This window comes from Macaca fascicularis, chromosome 12 (assembly GCF_037993035.2).
Source record: "Macaca fascicularis isolate 582-1 chromosome 12, T2T-MFA8v1.1".
NCBI classification, from domain to species: domain Eukaryota; kingdom Metazoa; phylum Chordata; class Mammalia; order Primates; family Cercopithecidae; genus Macaca; species Macaca fascicularis.
The window spans coordinates 54,812,659-54,836,004 of record NC_088386.1 but is presented as its reverse complement, the minus strand read 5'-3'; the positions used below and the strand labels follow the sequence as shown (position 1 = coordinate 54,836,004).

Genomic DNA, 23,346 nt, shown 5'->3' with positions numbered 1-23,346 from the left:
AAAATAAAAACTGTATGTTATACTGGCATCAATTATATGAAACAATATGTCTTCAAAATGACTATCTGAATATATGTTTAGCAGATATAGCATGTGTGTAATGTATGTTTTTATTTGTATGTATACTGTATGTGTATTTTTATTTTATTATGCAGGGTTTTTTTGTAATGCTTTGAGCTCTTTAGGAGATATCAAATCAGAAATGCAAATTGTTGCTTAATACCTGTATGTAGTTTTGCTAAATAAGAATGACTCCCCCAAAAAAACTGTTTTGTGTGTTGTTTATGTTTATGTTTAGCCATAGACTAGATATGGTATAGGTATGTTTATTTTTGTGTCTCAGTCTGATTCTCCCCTTTATAACTTTTTCTTTGTTAATATTCAGCAACTGTTTTATCTATTAAAAATGAAAAGCCTACAGAAACAAAAGCCAAACCTCATCAACTGTTATTTACCAATAACAAAATTAGCTGTTTTTAATTATTTTAACTTCAAGTATTTGGGGGTGTTTTGTTCTGATTTCCTGGCATGGAGTATAAGAGAGATGTCCCCTTCCTCCCCTCCCCCACCCTGCCATCCACCAGTAACTGAATACTGAAAGGGGGTAGCTGGGTGAACCTACTGGTACTGGAAAGAGCCACCACAGTTATACTTTGTAAAGCCAGGAACTGTTTATCTTTTCTACATAGACTCTCTTACTTTATTTTTTAAATTTCTACCTTTTCATGTTTGCCGTTAATATTAATTTCACCATATTTTACCTTTATAAAAATAATGAGATTGGTGACGTTCCTTGAATGGTTTGCCTTACGCCCCATCCCCTTGGAATGGTGCCCTGAATCATAGGTGGACATGAAAATTTCACACTGATTGCCTAGTTTTTATCACTTTAATTCATATGTAGTGTATAGAAATGAAAAACATGATGTTAATTATAGAGTATATTTGAGAGTTCATATTCAGAATGGAGAGAGTTCTAATTGGCTAGATTTGAGGGTTGCACCATAATGTATCACACTGATTAAAAAATACATGTGTGGGTTATATCTGATAGACTCTGACCATCTAGCTAGTTAGTTCAATGAATGTGCCATTGAAATGTGCAGTTAGATCAGTCATTCATTAAATTTTAAGTAAAAATGACTGCTGAAGAAAGATCCTTGCTACCATATTTGCTATGTTATACACTTTGTATGTAAGTATTTGTTGGGTAGAAGCATACAAAATCAAATTGACATTTTATAAGTAAAAAATTATTGAATATTGGCCATTTCATATGGTTCAACCTAATGGAAGACTATAGAATCTCAGAAAAGGAACTTTTAATAATTTTAGCATGTTCTAAATCTTCTCTAAAAATCATGTATTAAAAGTTTCTTATTTTTAAGGAAAAAGAAATGAGAAGACAACAAGCTGTTCTTCTGAAACATCAGGTCTGTAATGTATAGTTACACAACTGTTGAATGTACATTTTATACCATTGCTTAAACCTATTTGGGGGAAAATCTTCAAAATATTTTCTTTAAAATTTCTGATATAATTTCTGCTTAAGTTTTTCCTTCAACCTACAGTTTATTGCCTTGCTTTGGTATTGGTGTCTTTTTGGGGGGTTGAAAAATTGGTTTTATGACTCTGTGATTTCTGTTTCATAATGTTGTGCCAACTCTTTCTACCAGGAGTTGGAGAGGCATAGACTAGATATGGTATGGGTATGTTTATTTTTGTACATCTAACACCGCATTGTGATTTGGTTGTGATATGGTTGTCATAGCAATGCATAAAGTGTAGCACTGGCTGCTGTCATATTACATACTGCTGCATGGCTTACAGCACAGTGCATTGCATACATCTGCTTGTCTGTCTATAAAGAAGTATGATGCATCTCCAAGATTTTACACTGAATTGTACAAGCCTTAAATAAGGCTGCTGTCTAAAAATTTACATTACTGATGTCACAAAGAAAGTTGGATCACTATACAATTAGGTATAATTATGACCAATATTCTCCCATCATTCTAGATGCAAAACTGCCATTGAATACAGTGGGAATTTTGAGTTTGCTTGATGAGAGAATATGAAATATATTCTGGTTTCATAGACAAATTTTAGAAATAATTTTGGAAATATCCCTTTGGAGAAACCAAATATGCTTAAACAAAAAAATCGATTAGATATTATAAATATGTGATTTTTTTATTTTAAAAGTAAAGTGAGATTATCAAATTAAACCAGTGCTTACCTTATTTTCATACTGTGCCTTTAAGATTCCACCTGTTAGCCCATGGTGCAGCTTTTGTGGCTTTAAATAGTGTATCAGGTGGCAGACATCAGTAAATAGGAATATCCCATTTCACTGGTGTTGTATGTGAAACAAGACTAGTTTAACTAAATTGGTATAAAAGCCTTAAAAAATCTTTAATTTGTTGGTGGCTTATTGGATTTACAAAATGATTTTGTAGTTGAAATAAAATAACCAACTCTAAAATCATGAAGTTAAAGTGACTATAAATCAATTTCTTCCTGATCTAAAATTTTAAGAACAACACAACCTTTAGTTTAATTGGCCATAGTATTTGTGGTTTTTCTAATAGCAGATGTAAGGTAACTGACCTGTTCCAGCCAACCATTATGCTTTTCGTTCTGCCAGCTTTTGAAGGAGCATCACAACTGACCATAAGTAAATCTTGTATGCTTCTGTTTACACTGTCTCCATGTTCATTGCTTTACCTTTTTGCTTTTGATTGTTCTTGTATTTGCTTTCTAAACCTGAACTAAAACATGCACAGACTGGCCATTCTTGTCTTATATTTAGTATTTACTGTGACTTGTCTATAAATGCTAAACATGCTATACTGAGTTTTTGTTTTGTTTTTGTTTTTGTTTTTCCATTGGAAAATCAAACTGTTAATTGTGGTTGAGTTATTTTCCACATTTTATCTGGCCTAATAGGAACGAGAGCGAAGGCGACAGCACATGATGCTTATGAAAGCTATGGAGGCTCGTAAAAAAGCAGAAGTAAGTGTATCTTTCTACAAAAATATTACCTTATAAAGTAACACTTTTTCCTAAGGCATTGGCTCTTCTAAATATAAATTTTTCAGAATATAGGTTTGTTGTGATTTACTGGCTTTCATATGCAAACCAGAAATTTAGAGATAGCAACTGAGTGTTAGAACATAAAAGAATGTAGGAAGAGTTCCAATGTATGTGTTAGTTTTCCTGGCTAAGATTTTAATTGTCTTTTTTTAGTGTAGTAAATGACATTGGTTTAGATAAAGGTAGCTATTTATTACACCAGAGTTTCACAAAACTAGTATTACAGCATGCCTAGACAAGTCCTGTATGTCGTAATTCAAACACAAATCATTCCGACCATGGATTCCTGCCCTAAGAATTATTCTTTAGTATTCTCTATGTAAAATTAGGCCTAAGTACTTTTCTTCAAGTAACTTTTAACAGATAATTCAGAATAAGAAAATTATTGCAGTACATCAGAATGAGCTTATTTGGAGTTTAATGGAAATCACTTAAAGGTTAAAATAGATATATGTTACAAAGGAATAACATTCTGTATTAAAACAATTGAATAGAGTCATTATAACTGGGGTTTTGGAGGTTGAAAGACACAGATTCCCCTGCTGGTTCTGCCACCAATTTGCTTTACATTTTCAAGCCATTTCTTTAAAATTGAGATGATACGTACCTCCTAGGATTATGGGATTATCGAGTGAGATAAGCATTTAATAAGTGAGAATTAATGAAAATGATACTGTTTGATCTAGAAGTTGGGAGGCCTGTATTTCAGTATTTTGGTCTCAGCTCTAGCTTAAATTAGCAATATAGATTTTTGGTGTGTAGAGAAAATAAGTGTATTGTTTTGGAACCTGTGCACAGTAGCCAGATTATCTGAATTTGAATTCCAGTTTCATTACTTTCCAGCTATATGACCTTGGGCATGTTATTTAACTTCTCTGTGATTCATTTCATCTATAAAATGAAGATAATACTAATTTCTGTTTCGTAGGACTGAAGAGATGATTAAATGGATATGTGTCTCTGTGTGTGTAAAGTTCTTAGAACAGTGCCTGGCACCACATAGTACCTAACCATTGACACTACATATGTATAGAATGGGCCTAGCAAGATGCATCCCAGGTTGCGAACTACTGACATAGATTGCCTCTTAGCAGAGACTTAACATAGCATGTAACATATATTACAGCAATCACTTTCTGTGACTTTTCCTAAAGGTTATGGAAGTTTTACTCCAACACTTTTCCTGCTGTCTTTTTTTCCCTAACCTTTTGGTTACCCAGGCTTATTGACACCCACTATACCTAACATAATAATTGAATCTATACATCTGTGCATGGAAATATAACCATAATCTCTGAAAAATGACAGTCACAGAAAGAGAGAGGTAACGTATTCCAGGAATTGGCAGGGCTGCTCTGTATTCCGTTATGGAAACAGTACAGTGAAGGGAAGAGTAGGGAAGGGGACTAATTAAAAGCCTGAACACTGAATCTAATTCCCTCAATCTGGAGAGATGGAAATGGAGGGAGCAATTAGTAATTCAGGAAAAAGACCTAGGAAATTCCTCAAGAGACAAGTTCTTCCCTACCAATTGTGGGTTTTGTTTTTTTGGTTTTTTTTTTCTGTTTGTTTGTTTTCTGTTTTTTGTTTTTTTATAAGAAGGAATAAAAAGAACCAGGGCTTGCCATTCTGTTTTTTCTTGGCAGGGAGGAAAGCTAACCAAAATAATCCAAAACGTTATCTTCAGGCATACTAGGATTCATTAGAAGAGAAGATCCTGTAAAATAGTAAGAAGGAGATCATCTGAGACAGGGAATATCCAGGTGAAAGAGGCACCCCAAAGGCCTCAAAGACATGAACCCTCCCGCTGGTTTTTCATATTAGCCCACTAGGGCCTGGGGAGAGTAGGGGAAGCTGCTGCAGAGAGGTGAGGAAGATCTGGGTTGAATGGAGGGTGATAGCCACAGGATAAATAAAGCTGATTAAAATTAGATATTCTAAGAATCCATCAAAGCTCAAGAGCACCTCTCAAGAGGAAAAGGATATACTCTTGACTAAATAGAGTGAATCTGCTACAGTTCTTCCAATAAAACTGAGAAAGAGATTCCAGATACCTGGTACAGCTCTTCCTCTCCTAGCTACCTTTGTCCTGAGCAAAAAGAAGTGGAAGTAGAATACAGAATACTCACCCACAAATCTGAAGTACTTGTAAGTCTAAAATCAGGTAGCAGATAAAGAGAGAAGAGCTGCAGGAAAATTAACCCACCTACATTGGAACAATACAAGTTGTGAATAGGGCTGGACATATTAAGCATAAGTACTTTGAAAAGAAATGGTAAGGCAACTGTGTTAAAATATTGAACCAAAATAAAGCCAATAAATGCATATGTACATAAATTAATTACTTAAGTTCTAATGGCTGAAAGAGTGAGCCTGGTTTCTCGGTTCTCATTATTGCTATCCTCAGCACTCCCTATACATTCTCTACAGAGCAGCTAAAGTGATCTTTTCAAAAAGTAAACCAGATCATATCCTGACACTATCCAGGGGACTCTCATTGCAATTACAACAAAGTTCAAACTCCTCACCATGGCATTTTCCCACTGACCTCTGCCTCTCACTCCAGTTTTACTTCATACAATTTGTCCCTTGTGCACTATATTCTGGTCATTTTTGTCTTGTTATTATTCCTGAATGAATGGTCTGTGCTATTGGTGTTTTTCCACCAAATATTCAGATGGTTCCTATTTGTTGTTCAATCATCAATCAAATGTTAACTTTTCAAAAAGGCCTTGCCAGCAGGAGAGTCGCTTGAACCTGAGAGGCGGAGGTTGCAGTGAGCCGAGATTGCGCCATTGCACTCCAGCCTGGGCAACAAGAGCAAAACTCCATCTCCAAAAAAAAAAAAAAAAAAAAAAAAGGCCTTCCCAGAAACCTAATTTTGCTTTATCTTACACCCCACACCATTCACTCATCTTATTGTTTGTGGGCTAGTTCCTCCCAGAATATAAGATCTATGAGAACAGGACTCTTGTCTGTCTATGCCATTGTATTGCCAGTGCCTCAGTTAGAACCAAGTAAATAGGAGATGCCTAGAAAATTGTAAATGAATGAATGGATAGGGTAAAATTAAAGTGATTGTGGCAGAACTAAAAAATCAAATTAAGTACAAAACAATCATTAAATTTTGAGTATATTATTATGTTTTCTATGTAATTCTCTTTGTATGATAGAAAACTCTTTTTATTTTATTTTTCTCCAGATGGTGTTCTTTTGTTACAGTCAAACACTCAAGGAACTATTATTTAACAATGCAATAACATATGCCACAAATAATCCTCAATCAGAATGTTTCAGAAAATTTCGTAGATAAAATTGAGTTCTTAAAATGTTATTGGCCAGGTGCAGTGGCTCACACCTATAATCCCAGCACTTCTGGGAGGCTGAGGCAGGAGGATCACCTGAGGTCGGGAGTTCGAGACCAGCCTGATGGAGTAGTGAAACTCCCTCTCTACTAAAAAATACACACAAAACAAATGAGCCAGGCCTGGTGACACACACCTGTAATCCCAGCTACTCGGGAGGTTGAGGCAGGAGAATCACTTGAACCTGGGAGGCAGAGGTTGCCATGAGCAGAGATCATACCACTGCACTCCAGTCTGGGTGACAGAGTGAGACTCTGTCTTTAAAAAAAAAAAGTTATCATCTGCCATAGACCCATGAACAGGACTCATGGACTGGGTAATTTTATCAGTCATTTTGATTTTGAATTGTGTTCCTCTAATGCGGGGGTCCCCGGGGTTTCCAACCAGTACCTCCACCTGAGCCAGATGCCAGAGCCTTACCTCCTCCCAGATCAGTGGCAGGATCAGATTCTCATAGAAGCGTGAACTCTATTGTGAACTGCACATGCGAGGGATCTAGGTTGCATGCTCCTAATGAGAATCTAACGATGATGATCTGAGGTGGAACAGTTTCATCCTGAAACCATCCCCTCCACCACCCCACCCCTGTGTCTGTGGAAAAATTGTCCTCCATGAAACTGGTCTCTGGTGCCAAAAAGGTTGGGGACCACTGCTCTAATGAGTGGTGCCCATAGATCTGTGATCAACTGTTCATCTTTCAAACTACTAGTATGTGCCCAAGATTAAATTAGATACTGTGGGAAAAACAAAATATTCAAGATGCAGTAATCATATCAGAGAGATAAAATGAACAGTATAAGTGGTTAGGCAATAAAAGACCTATTTTTAACAACGATCAAAACTTTCGCCCAGTCTTTTACATAAACCTCAGTATTAACAAAGCATTCCTATATGTACTTGCCCATTTCCTCATTATTACTTAACATGCACAAGATGTAACTCATGGAATGTCAACAATGGGCACATTGTGGCTTTATATTCTGCCACCCATTACCTCCTGATAGCCCAAATCTGTAATAATTTTCTGTTATTACCTATTTAAAGAACAAACTTTATTATAAAATGAAGGCCAAATGATACTTAGGCAAGAACAGTTCAAAATTCTGAATTGGTTTGTGCATAACCCTGATTATAAATATTCATACCTTTAAATCTTTAATTATTCTATTGTAAAGAAAGAAAACTAGGATTAAAATGAAAATGTTATGAATAGTGTTTAATGAGTAATGAAGTTTAAAAAACAAATTGATTTCACCATGTTGATTAAAAATCTCCTATATTACCTGAAATTATTCGAAGAAACTCCCCACACCTATCAAAGGAGGTAACAAAAACACCACTTGTGTGATTCTTTGTGTACACTACACTGATCTTTTGGATTTAGTACTACTTTAGTATATTTTTCACTAAAAAGCTCTCAAATTTCTCTTGGTTTTCTAGTTGTGAAATCTAATTTTTATAGTTTTTCCATTACACAAATTTATAATTAGTAAAAAAATTCTCAGATTTATATAAATTATCTCATTATTATATTAACATTAAAGGGCCATTAGTATATCATCATAGTTCATAAATATTTTCATAATGTAAGAAATAGTCTTTAGCCTCATGAATACAAAAAGCTTATTTTCTAATATAATTTAATATGAAATACATCTGCTTTCATTATTACTAATCCCTAGAAACAAGGTTGGTTTAAGCAACATGAGAAAGTAACATTTAACTCAAAATCTTCAGTTTCCATTATGAAAACTTCAAACTATACCAGTCACAAATTTATAATCAATTTACTCATATTAACTAAATAATCAACCATAGTAATTTTAACACAATCTTCTGCATGTCTCCCCAATGATCAATAAACTGCAAAAAGTTGTTAAACGTGTATCTATCACAGAGTGACTATGTCAGCACTTTAGGAGACAAAGCCATAAAATGGAAGAAAGTTTCAGGTTTCAGAAGTCATGTAATAAACAATTAGAAAGCAGAAAAAAAGGCATAATGATTCAAGTAATAAAGAATATTTCATAATTACATATTTACACCAGTCATTATTTGGTAAAAACAAAAAAAGCAAAATTGCACATGTAGACAGTTTTTAAGCAAACACATTTTTAGTTGACAAAATAGTAAAGATACTTAAACAATACTTATGCAAATGTACTTTATTTCAATTTTAAAATTGTCTTTATAAACAAATATTAAATTATGCTATATAAACAATTTAACGTTTAGCACCATAGGAAAGATAAAAATTTTTTTTAAATTAAATTTAAAAAATTCAGGGGCTGGGTGTGGTGGCTCACACCTGTAATCCCAGCACTTTGGTAGGCCTAGGTGGGCAGATTGCCTGAGCTCAGGAGTTCAAGACCAGCCTAGGCAACACAGTGAAACCCCATCTCTACTAAAATACAAAAAATTAGCCGGGCGTGACAGCGTGCACCTGTAGTCCCAGCTACTTGGGAGGCTGAAGCAGGAGAATTGCTTGAACCCAGGAGGCGGAGGTTGCAGTGAGCCAAGATTGCACCACGGCACTCCAGTGTGGGTGACAGAGTGAGACTCTGTCTTAAAAAAAAAAAAAAAAAAAAAATGTGGAATGTTAAATGTCATGTAAAAAAGTAGACTTTGGAAAGAGTTGTTTTTATACTTATTAAAATCTGTAACTCTAGAATTAACAATGTCAATTTTAATTTAGGAGACATTTATGTAATAGTAGCTATCCTACATAATATTTAAGATAGTTTATCTAAAGTAAGTACAGAATAACCAGAATACGTAAGGAGCTCAAACAACTCAATAGGAAAAATCTGATAATCCAAGTTAAAAGTGGGCAAAAGATCTGAATAGACATCTCTCAAAAGAACACATACAAATGGCAAGGGAGTATATGAAAAGATGCTCAACATCATTGATCATCAAGAAAAGGATATGAAAACTATATTGAGACATCATCTCACCCTAGTGAAAGTGGCTTTTATACAGAAGACAGGCAATGACGAATACTGGCAAGCATGTGGAGAAAAGAGAACCTTCATATGCTGTTGGTGGGACTGTAAATAAGTGCAGCCACTATGGAAAACAGTATGGAGGTTCCTCAGAAAACTCAAAATGGAACTACCATATGATCCAGCAATCCCACTCCTAGGTATATACCCAAAAGAAAGGAAATGAGTATATCAAAGAGATAACCTGTACTCACATGTTTATTGTAGCACTGTTCACAATAGCCAAGATTTGGAAGCAACCTGTGTCCATCAACAGTTGAATAGATAAAGAAAATGTGGTACATATACACAATGGAGTACTATTCAGCTAAAAAAAAGAATGAGATCCTGTCATTTTCAACAACACAGATGGAACTAGAGTAGAAGTCAGGCAAAGAAAAACAAAATTCACATGTTCTCATTTATTTGTGGGAGCTAAAAATTAAAACAATGAATATGGTCGGGCACAGTGGCTCACGCCTGTTTTCCCAGCACTTGGGAGGCCAAGGTGGGTGAATCATGAGGTCAGGAGTTCAAGACCAGCCTGGCCAAGATGGCAAAACCCCATCTCTACTAAAAAATACAAAAATTAGCCGGGCATGGTGGCAGACTCCTGTAGCCCCAGCTACTTGGGAGACTGAGGCAGGAGAATCGCTTGAACCCGAGAGGTGGAGGTTACAGTAAGCCAGGCTTGCGCCACTGCACTCCAGCCTGGGTGACAGAGCAAGACTCCGTCTCAAAAACAAACAAACAATGCAGGAATATAGAGAGTAGAATGATGGTTACCAGAGGCTGGGAAGGGTAGTGGGGTGTTGGGGGGACAGAGAATGGTTAATGGGTACAAGAATATATTAGATAAAATTAATAAGATCTAGTATTTGATAGCACAACAAGGTGATTACAGTCAACAGTGATTCATTGTATATTTTAAAATAACTAAAAGAGTATAATTGGAATGTTTGTAACACAAAGAAATGATAAATGCCCAAAGTGATGGGAAAAAATATAAATAAGTACAGAATTTTTCATGTAATATTTTTGTAAGAACATGTGATAAGTGGAAAGTTTTATTCTTTTTAAGTATTTTGTATCTATAAAGTATAAGAAGTATCTTTAGGGTTTCTGGAATCATGTGCTTCATGATTTTTTCCTTTAATTTTTATAATTTATAAATATAAATTAAAATGTAAAAATAATAGGCCTTTTTAAAAAAATTACCTGAAATACTCACAGTCAATATTGGCCCATAAAGCAGTGTCATTTTTGTTCTTTACATCTGTCATCTATAAATGGCTTGTGTTATTAATCTTATTTACACTTTTATCCTTCCTGTACCCTGAGGTAAACCTGTGTCTCTTAAACTATATTTTTGTCTTTTAAATTGGAGTACAGATTTCTGTCAAATGAAATGTTTTCTTCTGATTATGCCTAGAACAAACACCTAGGAGACCCGGTAGAATCATCAAATGCGAAAACCATAAGTCTCTGTGCAACATGATCTCTTCAAAATGGCCTGTTTTGCAATCTATAAGTTATAAACTTCACACTAATGGGCCATTCTACTACATTTCTTGTTTGGATTTTTAACTTAAATAATTCTAAAATACAATAAATTTATTCTTGTATTTGTTATTGTGCTATTGAATTGTGGAAATCCTTTGATTTATGTTTTAGAGTCCCTAAAATAATCTTTTCATGTAAATAAAAAATTGATTTTTAAATTTTCACCCTATGTGAAACCAGACTCTTTAGGATAATCTAAATGTAATGCATTTGCTATCAACAGATGTTTCAACTTTGAAATGAAATTTTGACTGACTTCTTAACTAAGATATTAGTAAGATTTTGATACAAAAAGATCCCATTATATATTATATTTCTTCATAGAATATATAATTACGATGATAAAAAAGATATTTTATTATAAATGACTTATAACCCAAGAGCCCATATTTATTTCAAGAATTTCTGTATCTGGAAAACTGGGTAGGGATAGAGGGAAAAAGAAAAAAAAATTAGGATGATGCATGCTGCTTTGCTTGTAATAATAAAAATAAAAAAAATAATAATTATTATTATTATTATTACTTTGAGATGGAGTTTCGCTCTTTGTTGCCCAGGCTGGAGTGCAGCGGTGCAGTCTCGGCTCACTACAACCTCCACCTCCCAGGTTCAAGCAATTCTCTTGTCTCAGCCTCCCAAGCAGCTGGGATTACAGGCGCCCATGACCACACCCAGCCAATTTTTGTATTTTTAGTAGAGACAGCATTTCACCGTGTTGGCCAGGCTGATCTCAAACTCCGGACCTCAGGTGATCCACCCGCCTCGGCTTCTCTAAGTGCTGGGATTACAGGCGTGAGCCACCGAACCCATCGCTTGGAATTCTTTATAGTTAATCTAAAATCCAGAGCTACATTTTGTAGTCATTGGTAGACAGTCTAAGTTACTGTCCTGCGGTTTTACCAATATTAACATAAAATATGTTTTAACTTTCTTTTCATATTAGGATAGGTTTAATATGTCTTATCTCTGGCAAATCAGAGGTCTGTTATGAACTGACCTTGGAAAATCACAAAATTCCATTGTAAAATCCTATTATTTGACAGAGCAACAAAATATAATATTATAGAAATTAGATATAGGTTCATAATAAGGCAGCTTACTTTGTCAAGAAAAGGCTAAGGTAAAAAGTAGATAAATAGATTACTCTTCCGCTAGGAGCAAGAGTACTATACAAATTTACATGCCTTCATTTTTGGCCTAAGTAGTGCTGCTACTTTAAACTTTAGCTTTTGGCAAAATTATTGGGTAATAAATCTGTTTAATTTTTATGGGAGGGGTATCTATTTGCAAGCATATCAAATCACAGTACATGCTATATGGCTAAGAAATTAATAATGTTGAAGTAGGTGTTAGAAAAATATACTTTAGATAATTTTTAAATTTCTAAACGTAATCTAAATATTCTTAATAAATGTATTTAATTCCACTTTTGGATTCAAGGTTGCTAAATACTCTTAACTGAAAATGGAAGACAGTAATTATGTTTGCCCACAGAGTAAAATATTAAAAGTGAAGAAGAAATTGCCTATTGAATTCATTTAATAACCAGTTCAAAATGTTACCATAATTTTAGTTTGTGTCATTTGAAGAATTAATCATTCAGCAAAGTTATAAATGCTCAAATAATTTTTATATGCCATGGTATGTCAAACGTATCTATTACAGTCATATCACTACTGTAATAAGAAGTAAGAACAATACTTAGACTGTGGAGACCAGTGGGAGAGGAAAGTTGGACTGATACAGGCTCAAGACTCAAAGAGAAAGATAAAATAATTAAAAACTTTTTCCAGGTGTCCAGGGGGGAATTGAATAGGTCCATGAAGAAACAGGTGAGTAAGTTCCTCTGCCCTCTAGAAGAGGCTTATACTTGAGTGAGAGAGATCAACTTTAAAGAAATAATTGCTACACAGTGCAACAAATGCTGTAATAAGTTATATGGAAGCTCAAAAACAAGAAGTACTACCATGTCTAAAGTAGTTGTGGGAACGATTTTAAAAAGTGGGAACAATTTAAAAATTAAAAAAATAAAAACAGGCTTTATACAGACTTCTTGTGAAGGAACTAGGTATTCTAGACACTAGGAATGGCATATACAGAGGTATAGTACTGTGACTAAACAAGACCTGGGGGTGGGGTACAAAGAGGGTATTAGCCATTTTAACCTCGTGTACATGCCCATCTTGGCTTTGTTGTTGCTTCATCGTCATTATTCATCCAAGCAGTAAATTCAAAGGGGCTACGCTGTCTTCTCCACACAGGTGTGTCACACAGTGTGGCTGGAACATGGGAAATCCACTGTGAATCGTGAGATGTGAGACTAGCACTTGTGTGGGGCTAGATTGTGACTGGCTTTATACGTCATTATAAATATTAGTTGGTGATTGAGGGGACCTTGGAAGCTCTGACTCTTTGAAAGTAAACTTGTACCATAACCACAGAATTTATATTAGTTCTATACAATTCATACTGAATTGAGAGACTCCACATTTCCATTAAAGTATGCCTGATAGTAGACAGTAATAAATGCTTGTCTTTAACTGATAAAGGTCACACTGATTTCTATAATTTTTTTGGAAATCTCCATTTTATCATAAATATCGATGTGACTTTTGCATTCTATTCCATATTATACTTTTTCAGTTGGAAAAAGGTATTGCATATCACCAGCTAAAATTGATACTCCAAGCATATAATCCATACTTATGGCATTCCGTGCACTCTAGCTTATTGCCTGTGTGTCTATGGAGTATGTATGTACCTCCAGGATTGCTACCAATGGGAAGTTGACACAGTGAAAAGAGCATCAGTGTCACACTTTTTAAAAAGTAATAGTAACTATTTTTAACAACTAGTAACTAGTAATCTCAATTATTATGTTTATAATTGCTGTTATGGACATCATTAAGAGATCTGAGTTAGCTCTATGTAAAGCCATGTATCACTTAATGATGACAATACATTCTGAGAAGAGTGTCATTAATCAATTTCATTATTGTGCAGACATCATAGAGTGACGTACCCAAACCTTAGATGGTATAGACTGCTACACTGGGCTATGTGGCATAGACACTGTAGTACATGCAATTCTTTATTGACAAACATCATGTGGCATATGAGTGCAGCAGAAAATTTTACAGTATCTACTTTCAAATCAGTAAGAGATATTTAATATGCTTTTTTCTATTAGTGATCCAAATTCATTACTCTGGTGAGGAACCAAAAACTTAAATCTTCCCTTCTTTGGAAAGTTATTAGAGCAACAGTTCATGTGTTTAAGAATCGAAATTTCAATTCTAGGGGGAAAAAAATTATTCTACCAGTGACTCTGCTGCCCCTTTGTAAGGGCTAGTAATAATAGTACTTCAGGCTATTACCTAATAATTTGATTTGAAAATCAGAACCTCAGAAACTGCTTTTTGGCTTATAATTGGTAAAATTAATTATAAAACTTTGCTGGTGTCAACAATCTCATAAGTTTCCTTATAGTTTGTCCTCCCAGAATGTCTGCGTGAATCAATAACCCAGAAATTCAGAGGCAGTATAAAAATGAACAGTAACTTGTGCATGTCATATAAGACGTCCGTTATGATCTGGCCCTCTGACTATCATAATATTCAGCAACTATTCAACTCACAACCTACACTCCAGTTTTGAAACTGCTAACAATTTTTCAAACACACTGTACTTTCTCTACTCTCTGGTCCCATGTTCTTCCCCACTCCTCTCTTTCTCCCTCTTGGCCATTCCCTCCAGCAGCAGTCAGGGTGCTCACTTACCAGTGACAATCGAAATGGAGATAATTAGAATATGGGCAAAAATAGTAATATGGTACAGAAAGCAATGAGTGCTGTGTTAAAATCAGAGTTAGGAGCTATGAAATGTAATAGAAATTGGTAGTGTTTAAGATTTAAATATGCAAGATGGGAAAAATGAACTTCTTGATTGGAGTGAACCAATATAAGCAGCTAAGGAAATAAATGTTCATCAGGAATAGGAAATTCTAAACCTACACAGAAAAAAATATGAGAGGTAAGATTAGAAAAGAAGAGTCCGGAATTCAAAAGTAAGGACTTAGACCTTATTTTGATAGAAAATCGAAAGACGGCCAGGCACGGTGGCTCACGCCTGTAATCCCAGCACTTTGGGAGGCCGAGGTGGGTGCACCACAAGGTCAGGAGATCGAGACCAATCCTGGCTAACACGGTGAAACCCCGTCTCTACTGAAAAATACAAAAAATTAGCCGGGCATGGTGGCAGGCACCGGTAGTCCCAGCTACTCGGGAGGCTGAGGCAGGAGAATGGCATGAACCCAGGAGGTAGAGGTTGCAGTGAGCCGAGATCGCCCCACTGCATTCCAGCATCCAGCCTGGGCAACAGAGCGAGACTCCGTCTCAAAAAAAAAAAAAAAAGAAAATCGAAAGACTTTTAATCAAGGAAGAGATATAATGAGCCTTACAAAAGTAAACCAATTAGCAATGTGTGGCACATGTGCGGTAATAGGTTAGAACTGACTGATGATTCTACTGTTATTTCTCCTCTAAATAAATGAGAGCATTACTTGAGATAGAATGAAAAAGTAATGATAATGGTATTATAATAGAAAATCACTTCCTCCAACAAAAAGTCATTCCCTACAACAGAGAGACAAGTCAGTTATTTCCATATTGTTGCCATTACCAGAACATTTTTAATGCTTTTGACATTGCCTCTCTTAAGTGTTGTTTATGGTGGTGAATAATATTTTTCTTTCATCACAGGTGCTATCTTAAGACTAGCTAATTCACTTTGAAAGAACTGCTTTTGCACATTCAAACGTGTACTTCCATTTTCCTACTGTAAATCATATGCTTCCTGGAGCCACACTAAAATTTGTACTAATAACTATTTAATAAGATATGTAGTTGCCCATGTGCATTTTATGTATCTGCTTTTATTAATAAGTATTTTATTCTTATAACTTGGCAAATGATTGAACAAATTTTGAGTAACAAAATAGTCTAGGTTGAATCTAATATATTAAATATATACAGTCATAAGATTATTTTGAAAATTAGAGAGTAAGATTAATGAAAAGCAAAATAATTCATTGTTGCTACATAATTCTAAGTTTATTCCAACATATATAATGATTAAGAAGAATATGTGTACATGATTTTCTTTTTAAGGAAAAAGAACGGTTGAAGCAAGAAAAACGTGATGAGAAAAGATTAAATAAAGAGCGTAAACTAGAGCAACGAAGATTAGAGTTAGAAATGGCAAAGGAACTAAAGAAGCCTAATGAAGACATGTGCTTAGCAGACCAAAAGGTAATTTATACGTCATGTATACCATTTCCATTTATAAGTTTAATTTTTCCAGTTTTCTTACCTGATTTCTTTGCCAGAGCTGCTATTGTGAAAGCCTTTCATTTTTAACTATAGCAGTAAATTTCCAACTCTAGGTCAATTTGCCTTTCCTAGATAGCTACCAGTAAACCTCTCTGGAGCTCTTGTGCTGGTAATGGCAGTTTTTTTGTTTGTTTGTTTGTTTGTTTGTTTGTTTGGTTGGTTGGTTGGTTGGCTGGTTGTTTTCAGACAGGGTCTTACTCTGTCATTTAGGCTGGAGGGAGGGGAGTGGCAGGATTATAGCTCACTGAAGCCTCAACTTCTCGTTCCCAGCCTCAAGTGGCCCTCTCATCTCAGTCTTCTGAGTTGCTGGGACTACAGGCACTTGCCGCCATTCTTGGCTAGTTTTTTGGGGTTTGTTATTTTAATTTTTTGTAGAGATAGGCTCTTATGTTGCCCAGGCTGGTCTTGAACTCCTGGGCTCAAGTGATCCAACCACTTCAACCTCCCAAAGTGCTGGGATTCCAGGCACAGAAAAATCTTAACTCCTCCCCACACCCCTATAGATATTTAAATAAATTCAGATTTATAATCTATGACCTCCTTCAGTGCTTTAGGTGACAAACCTTTATTGAACATGTTTACTGCATGCTAGGACTATGCTAAGCACATATTTGAATTTTCTTATTTAATCTTCAATATAATCCTGTGGAGTTAGTATTTCTTCCCATTCACATATGAGAAAACTGAGACACAAAGAGGTTAAGGAACTTGCCCAAGATTACACAACTAATAAATGGCAATTTGGATTCAAACTCCGGTTTGTTAAACTCCAGAGCCTATACTGTTTATCATCCTGAAAGCCAAGAAACTGTGTCCAACGAAAGTACCTCATATGTGTTTTGTCTTCCATAGTGCTTCACAGATGTGTAATGTTGCTGAAATACATAAAAGTATAAATTTAGAAAGATTGCTGTAATCTTGGCAACCAGCATATTTTCATACATTTTTGAGTAAAAATCAATTATGTTTTGACTATAATTAAGAAGATGGTACTTCTAGAAAAATATCAATAATGCATTTCATCTCTATATTATTATACTTCCTTAGCAGGATATGTATTTACTTATATGCAATATTCAAATGATATGCAAATAATGGTTATCTCTTGATTTATGTAAGCTCTTTTCTAAAGTGCTTAAAGCAAACTTTTAGTACACTAAAATGGATTGAACTATATTAATATGCTATTTGTTTACTTAGCATAAATGCTTCTAAATAAAAATGAGAGTGTACTTACTAGTTTTAGTCATTTGAATGTTTAAATTTTCCTAAGCAGAGAATGGGTATATAAATTAGTTAACACATTTAATAAGCTCATAGTGATCAAGCTTTTTAAATCCTAAGTGAGCTTCATTTTCTTGTATCTTTTATTTTCATTTAAATTCATATGTACTATATCAAATATGTAAGTTCATTTTAAGCCATATTTTATTAGCTCAGCTTTGTTATATAAATTTTCAGAATTACCTAGAAATGTGTATGTTTCATGTGGTTCAAGAAAAAGGGAGAATGAGAATTAACTGGTTTTCAAGAAGAATATAAAATATTTGTATGAGATGAGCTATTATCTATAGTTTTGTGTTTCCACACAGTATTAACAGAAAAAGTCTCAACTGGTTACCTCAATAAATGCAGGGTGGAGAAATATTTTTGAACAAGGACCAATTCAGTTAAATAGAAATATTTATGTCACTTTTTTTCCAGTTAAAATATCAAGTACTTTTTAAGGCTCTCATTAACGGGCAAAATATTTTTAATTTAGATTACCTATTTATTGAATTTTTAAAATGTTGATGACAACTGGTACTGCAATTAAGTGATTAAAATGTTAATATGTGAGCATATTTGAGAAAGCAACAGAGATAGCTAATTTTAATACTGAAGCTAATACTTGCCTAAATACAGGGAAACCTAAAGACCTTTAGTTGCATTATAACTGGGTTTATGTACAGGGTCATGGCTTCTAGTTATGTGGACCTAGTTATTTATCTGCATTCATTAGCCATAGATGATACCACTTTCTCCAACCATAGAGCCCACAGATGCATGCTGTTAGTTTCTAAGCTACAAAAAATATGATTTTTAAATGTCATCATCATTAGAAGAAATTGGTACACATGCCCCTATAAGTATGTCCATGGTTAAGTACTTATAAAATGTTTATATTTTATTTAATTTTTGCTCTAGTTATATAATCCATGTTTTTGTTAATATGGATATGTCAGTTGATTGAATATGCAAGCTGATTAAAATTAATGTCTCTTTTACAAAAATCTAAGTTCATAATTGAGTTCAACCAAAATTTGTTAATGGTTGCTTACTTGTATGATGATACTTCAAGACACTATGCTTAGTTCCATGGGGGTTACAGAAATGCCCCCAGAGAATTTAGCATCCCAAAGGAAGCTACTGGTACAATACAAGAGGGAAAAAAAAGGTAGCAGCTTATTTTACTTTAGAAGATACGAAATCATGGCTTTTAGAAAATTAAGCTATTTTTATTTTATTTATATTTTATTTTATTTTCAGCCTTTGCCAGAGTTGCCTCGTATTCCAGGACTTGTTCTCTCTGGAAGTACATTTTCAGACTGTCTCATGGTGGTGCAGTTCTTACGAAACTTTGGTAAAGTTTTGGGCTTTGATGTGAATATTGATGTTCCAAACCTGAGTGTTCTTCAAGAGGGATTGCTAAATATAGGGGACAGCATGGGTGAAGTACAAGACTTGCTTGTGAGGCTCCTCTCAGCTGCTGTATGTGATCCAGGTCTAATAACAGGATACAAGGTAAAAAAAAACAAAATATAAAATGTTTTAAATTTGTACTGTCAGTGCATTGGTAGATAGCTTTAGCGTATTAGCAGAAGGTTATGTATATTGATCTAATTTTTCCACATAATGTCTCACAAAGTTAAATGTAGATTCGTGTCAGGTTACACTTCATACAAAGAAAACCTGGTTATAGAGCTTAAGGAATATAGACCATTCTCAAGTTACTCTTTTTTTCTCTAGCTGTAGGCAAAGACCAAGGTAATTTAATGAAATACTTAAGCAATATTCATCAACAACAGAACTGATAATTCATAAGGCAACTAGAACTTGTATGTGCCTTCTGATATTATACCTTGTTCTCTCTCAATCACTGTGAATAACTGAAGCTAATCAAGGCACCTACAGACCAGCACATTAAGACCCTGTGCTGCTCAGTGGATGCTCAATTAGTTCACATTTATCTTAATTCCAAATACAGTACACATTCCACAGAGCTTTGCTCTAGATAATATTGTGGAGAGAGAACCTCCCAGATGCACCTGTTTTTCTTCTATCTCCCTCAGTGTTTCCCTATTTATTTTCCCTAGCCAGTAAAACCTATGACACCTTAAAGGTAGAAAACACAATACTGTTTTTTAACCTCCCCACTCTGTCATTCCTGATAAAATGTCCAGATAAAACCTAGGGAAAGGTTAGTGTTGCCTTTGTAGACATGGAAGACTTGATAGGTAGTTTAAAACTTCTGCTACCCATGAATTTGCTTACTCTTCTCCCTGCCTGACTTGGAACCAAGGATTTGAAGTGGGAAAAGAAAGATACAAGTACTTGAATATTTGTCTATTTTCTATTGACTATTTTTGTGTCTCTTTCATTTAAAAAAAGTGAATAAAGCTCTTGTCAGTAATATCTAAATTAAATAATATGAGGATTTTTAATCTTATTGTTTTTATGGTATAAATGGTTATGAGCAATACTGATAAAAATGCCAAACTTTTATAGGCTAAAACAGCTCTTGGAGAACATTTGCTGAATGTTGGTGTGAATCGAGACAATGTTTCCGAGATTTTACAGATATTTATGGAAGCCCACTGTGGACAAACTGAGCTTACTGAAAGTCTGAAGACCAAAGCTTTTCAGGCTCACACTCCAGCACAGAAAGCTTCAGTTCTGGCTTTCCTGATCAATGAACTGGCATGCAGCAAGAGTGTGGTCAGGTGAGCATATGCTCAGGCTTATCCATGTTTTTTTCCATTTTGAATTTTTCTAATCACAAAGTAATACAAATTGATTATAGAAAATTGGAAAGTTACAGACTAGCATAAAGAAGATAATTAAAATTGTACTTATCTCAATATTTAGAGATGGCCACTAACAATATTTTCATGTATTTCTTTGTAGTGTATTGAAAAAAAATTTGGGTCATACTGTGTGTCTGTAATACATGGTCTTTGTCACCTGTTTTGTTTAATAATTTTGTTAATTCTTTATACATAACTTCTTTTATATTTTTACTTGCTGTGGTACCAGAATGTGGTACCACCACAAGAATATGGAATTTTTTTTTCCTTCACATTTTTTAAGGACAGATGACTACCTGATTTTGCTTTACCTGATTTTCCATTCATAGAATTATGTAGCCACTTTTTATTTTGTTGTATGCTAATAGAACCATAGAGTATTCATTTATCACTGTATTAATTTATACTTTTTTTAAAGTACTTGGTCTTATTTAAAAGTCAGAGTTCTCACTCTAGTACTTGTTACTAATAAAATATTAATACCAACACGTACACTAGTATTCAAGATTTCTGAACAAATTCATGTTCATCTTGTCCTTGTTATTCATTATTTTACAAATTTTTAACAACTTTTAGGCCTTCATCTTTCTAGAAAAAGGATCAATCCAAATATTCAGAGTCATGCATTTCTACGAGTGTAGAAATTTTAAATTTTCTGTGCCTATCTTAACTATGATATTGTATTAGTGTAATTTTTTGTTTGTTTCTGCTATTCACTGACAGTCATCCCAAAAAATATAATAATATTCACATCTTACAATGTTATGGAAGAATAAGTTCATTTAAGCATGAGCATGGTAACAAATAGTAATGCTGAGTGGCACTTACTCAAAACACATACACCCAAATTCAGTGAAAATGGTACACTACAGTTTTTACCTTAGAAAGAAAAAGCACCCCATTTGACTTTACCAGATATCATAATATTCTTAGTTTCTGTTTGGTTGTTTATACATATACACTTAGATAGTGTATATGCATATGTATGTATGTGCACTTATATAAATATCCATGTGTGTTCTGGTATCCTGCTTTGATTTTGGAAATTATCACATCTTAAATACATGCAACAAAACTTGGAATGCTGGCTTTCTAAGGCAATTGGTGCATAGTTTCTTTCTTGGTTTAAGATAGAAACCACAGTGAATTTTCTAATACTAATGTTGTATCCATTGGAGAAGTTACCACTTTTCAACATATGTGTATACATATATAAACACATATATATATGAACGTGTATATGCATGAGGGCAATTGTATCATTTTTATTTACTCAAAAATGCATTAATTTACATATCAAATTTATTGCATATCAAATTAGTGCATTGCATAAATTGATTAATTTATATTTTTTAATAAATTCTTGCATTGGCAGTGAAATCGACAAGAACATTGATTATATGTCAAACTTGAGGAGAGATAAATGGGTGGTAGAAGGTAAACTCCGCAAGTAAGTCCTATTTTATTAAAGTTAATGTACTGTTTTCTTTTTATACAAATTTCCAGTAAAGCATATGAATTGCAAAGATAGAATTTAAACTTTTATTGTCTAAAGAATAGATAATGCTCAATTTAGATGGGATATAAAATTAATAAAACTCAGGGGCAGAATTTGCAGTGGACAAAAGATATAATGAGATTCATTGAGCTTATATTCTTCATACTTAGAAGAAAGTCATTTTCTCTTTTTTCTTTTAAACAAGTCAAGCAATTACATTTTCTAAGATTGTGGTTGCTATTAAGTTGCTTTTATCACAAATAGAATGTTTGGAACTGTAACTTTCTTTCTTAATTGCTTTCTAATTAAAATTTGCTTTTACGGAATCTAACTAAACTTATTCAACATTAAAACTTAATTATCTTCCTGCCAGAAAATATCATGCAGAAATTACTCCTATGTTAAGAGGTTCGTTTCTTTGTAGTAATTTGAATTGAAATTTATTCAGTCAGTTAGTATGGGATCAGAAATTATTACTCAACCGTTGTTAGAATTCTTCTTTTCAGTTTTCATCATTTTTTTTAATGAGTCTAATTCCAAAGAGATACCCAGAATAACTCTTGAAAGTTAATGCATCCTGTAATTTATGGAAACATTTCTTAAGTTTCCTAATTCTGATTTTTTTAACATTGGTATATTGCTTAACACAAAAGAAATGCCATAAGGTATTTTTGCATACAACTCATGTTTTGCTCTTTTAAAAGTATATTGAGAAGTCTTTTTTTCCATGTCATCACTTTTCGTAATATTTAAAGGCTCAGAATCATTCATGCTAAGAAAACAGGCAAAAGAGACACTTCAAGTGGCATTGATCTTGGAGAAGAGCAGCATCCCTTGGGCACACCCACTCCAGGACGCAAGCGAAGAAGGAAGGGAGGAGACAGTGATTATGACGACGACGATGATGATGACAGTGATGACCAAGGTGATGAAGATGATGAGGACGAGGAAGATAAAGAAGACAAAAAAGGAAAAAAGACTGATATCTGTGAAGATGAGGTAATCAAATTTAGGTTGATTTTAAGACAACTAGAACTACATAACATAGTTTTAAAAACAGAATTTGGAGTCAGATGGATTTGGCTTTGAATTCAGTTTTGACATTTACTTGCCTCAGTTTCTTCATCTGAAAAACAAATATTACAATCTGTGTCCCATAAAGATTTTTGTGATGGTTATATAAATATTTCATAGAATGTCTATACATAAAAGACACTAAGACTTAATTTTAAAAAGTTTTTTTTAAATATAATAACTTGAGAATTCTCCAAAGAGATATGCAGATTTTTAATTTCAGGTATTCTGTTTCATTCTGTTAACATACTGTGTTACATTTGTACAGCACTTCATGCCTTTAAAAGTGTTGTCAGGTTTAGTGAAAAT

At 34.0% G+C, this 23,346-nt stretch overlaps 1 protein-coding gene across 50 annotated transcripts in view; it reads left to right on the top strand.

Moving 5' to 3' along the window:
- BAZ2B (bromodomain adjacent to zinc finger domain 2B) overlaps positions 1-23,346 on the top strand; it is a 412,036-nt gene that overhangs the window by 322,618 nt on the left and 66,072 nt on the right. For 22 of the 50 annotated variants that reach the window (XM_074009241.1, XM_074009250.1, XM_074009227.1 and 19 more), the window contains 8 exons: positions 1,389-1,433; positions 1,677-1,709; positions 2,950-3,015; positions 16,177-16,317; positions 18,928-19,182; positions 20,167-20,381; positions 21,841-21,915; positions 22,719-22,962. In XM_074009241.1, coding sequence (XP_073865342.1) covers positions 1,389-1,433; positions 1,677-1,709; positions 2,950-3,015; positions 16,177-16,317; positions 18,928-19,182; positions 20,167-20,381; positions 21,841-21,915; positions 22,719-22,962 — 1,074 coding nt within the window. The remainder of the gene's footprint in view (positions 1-1,388; positions 1,434-1,676; positions 1,710-2,949; positions 3,016-16,176; positions 16,318-18,927; positions 19,183-20,166; positions 20,382-21,840; positions 21,916-22,718; positions 22,963-23,346) is intronic. The other 28 variants (XR_012421149.1, XM_074009246.1, XM_074009253.1 and 25 more) reach the window with 2 other exon arrangements.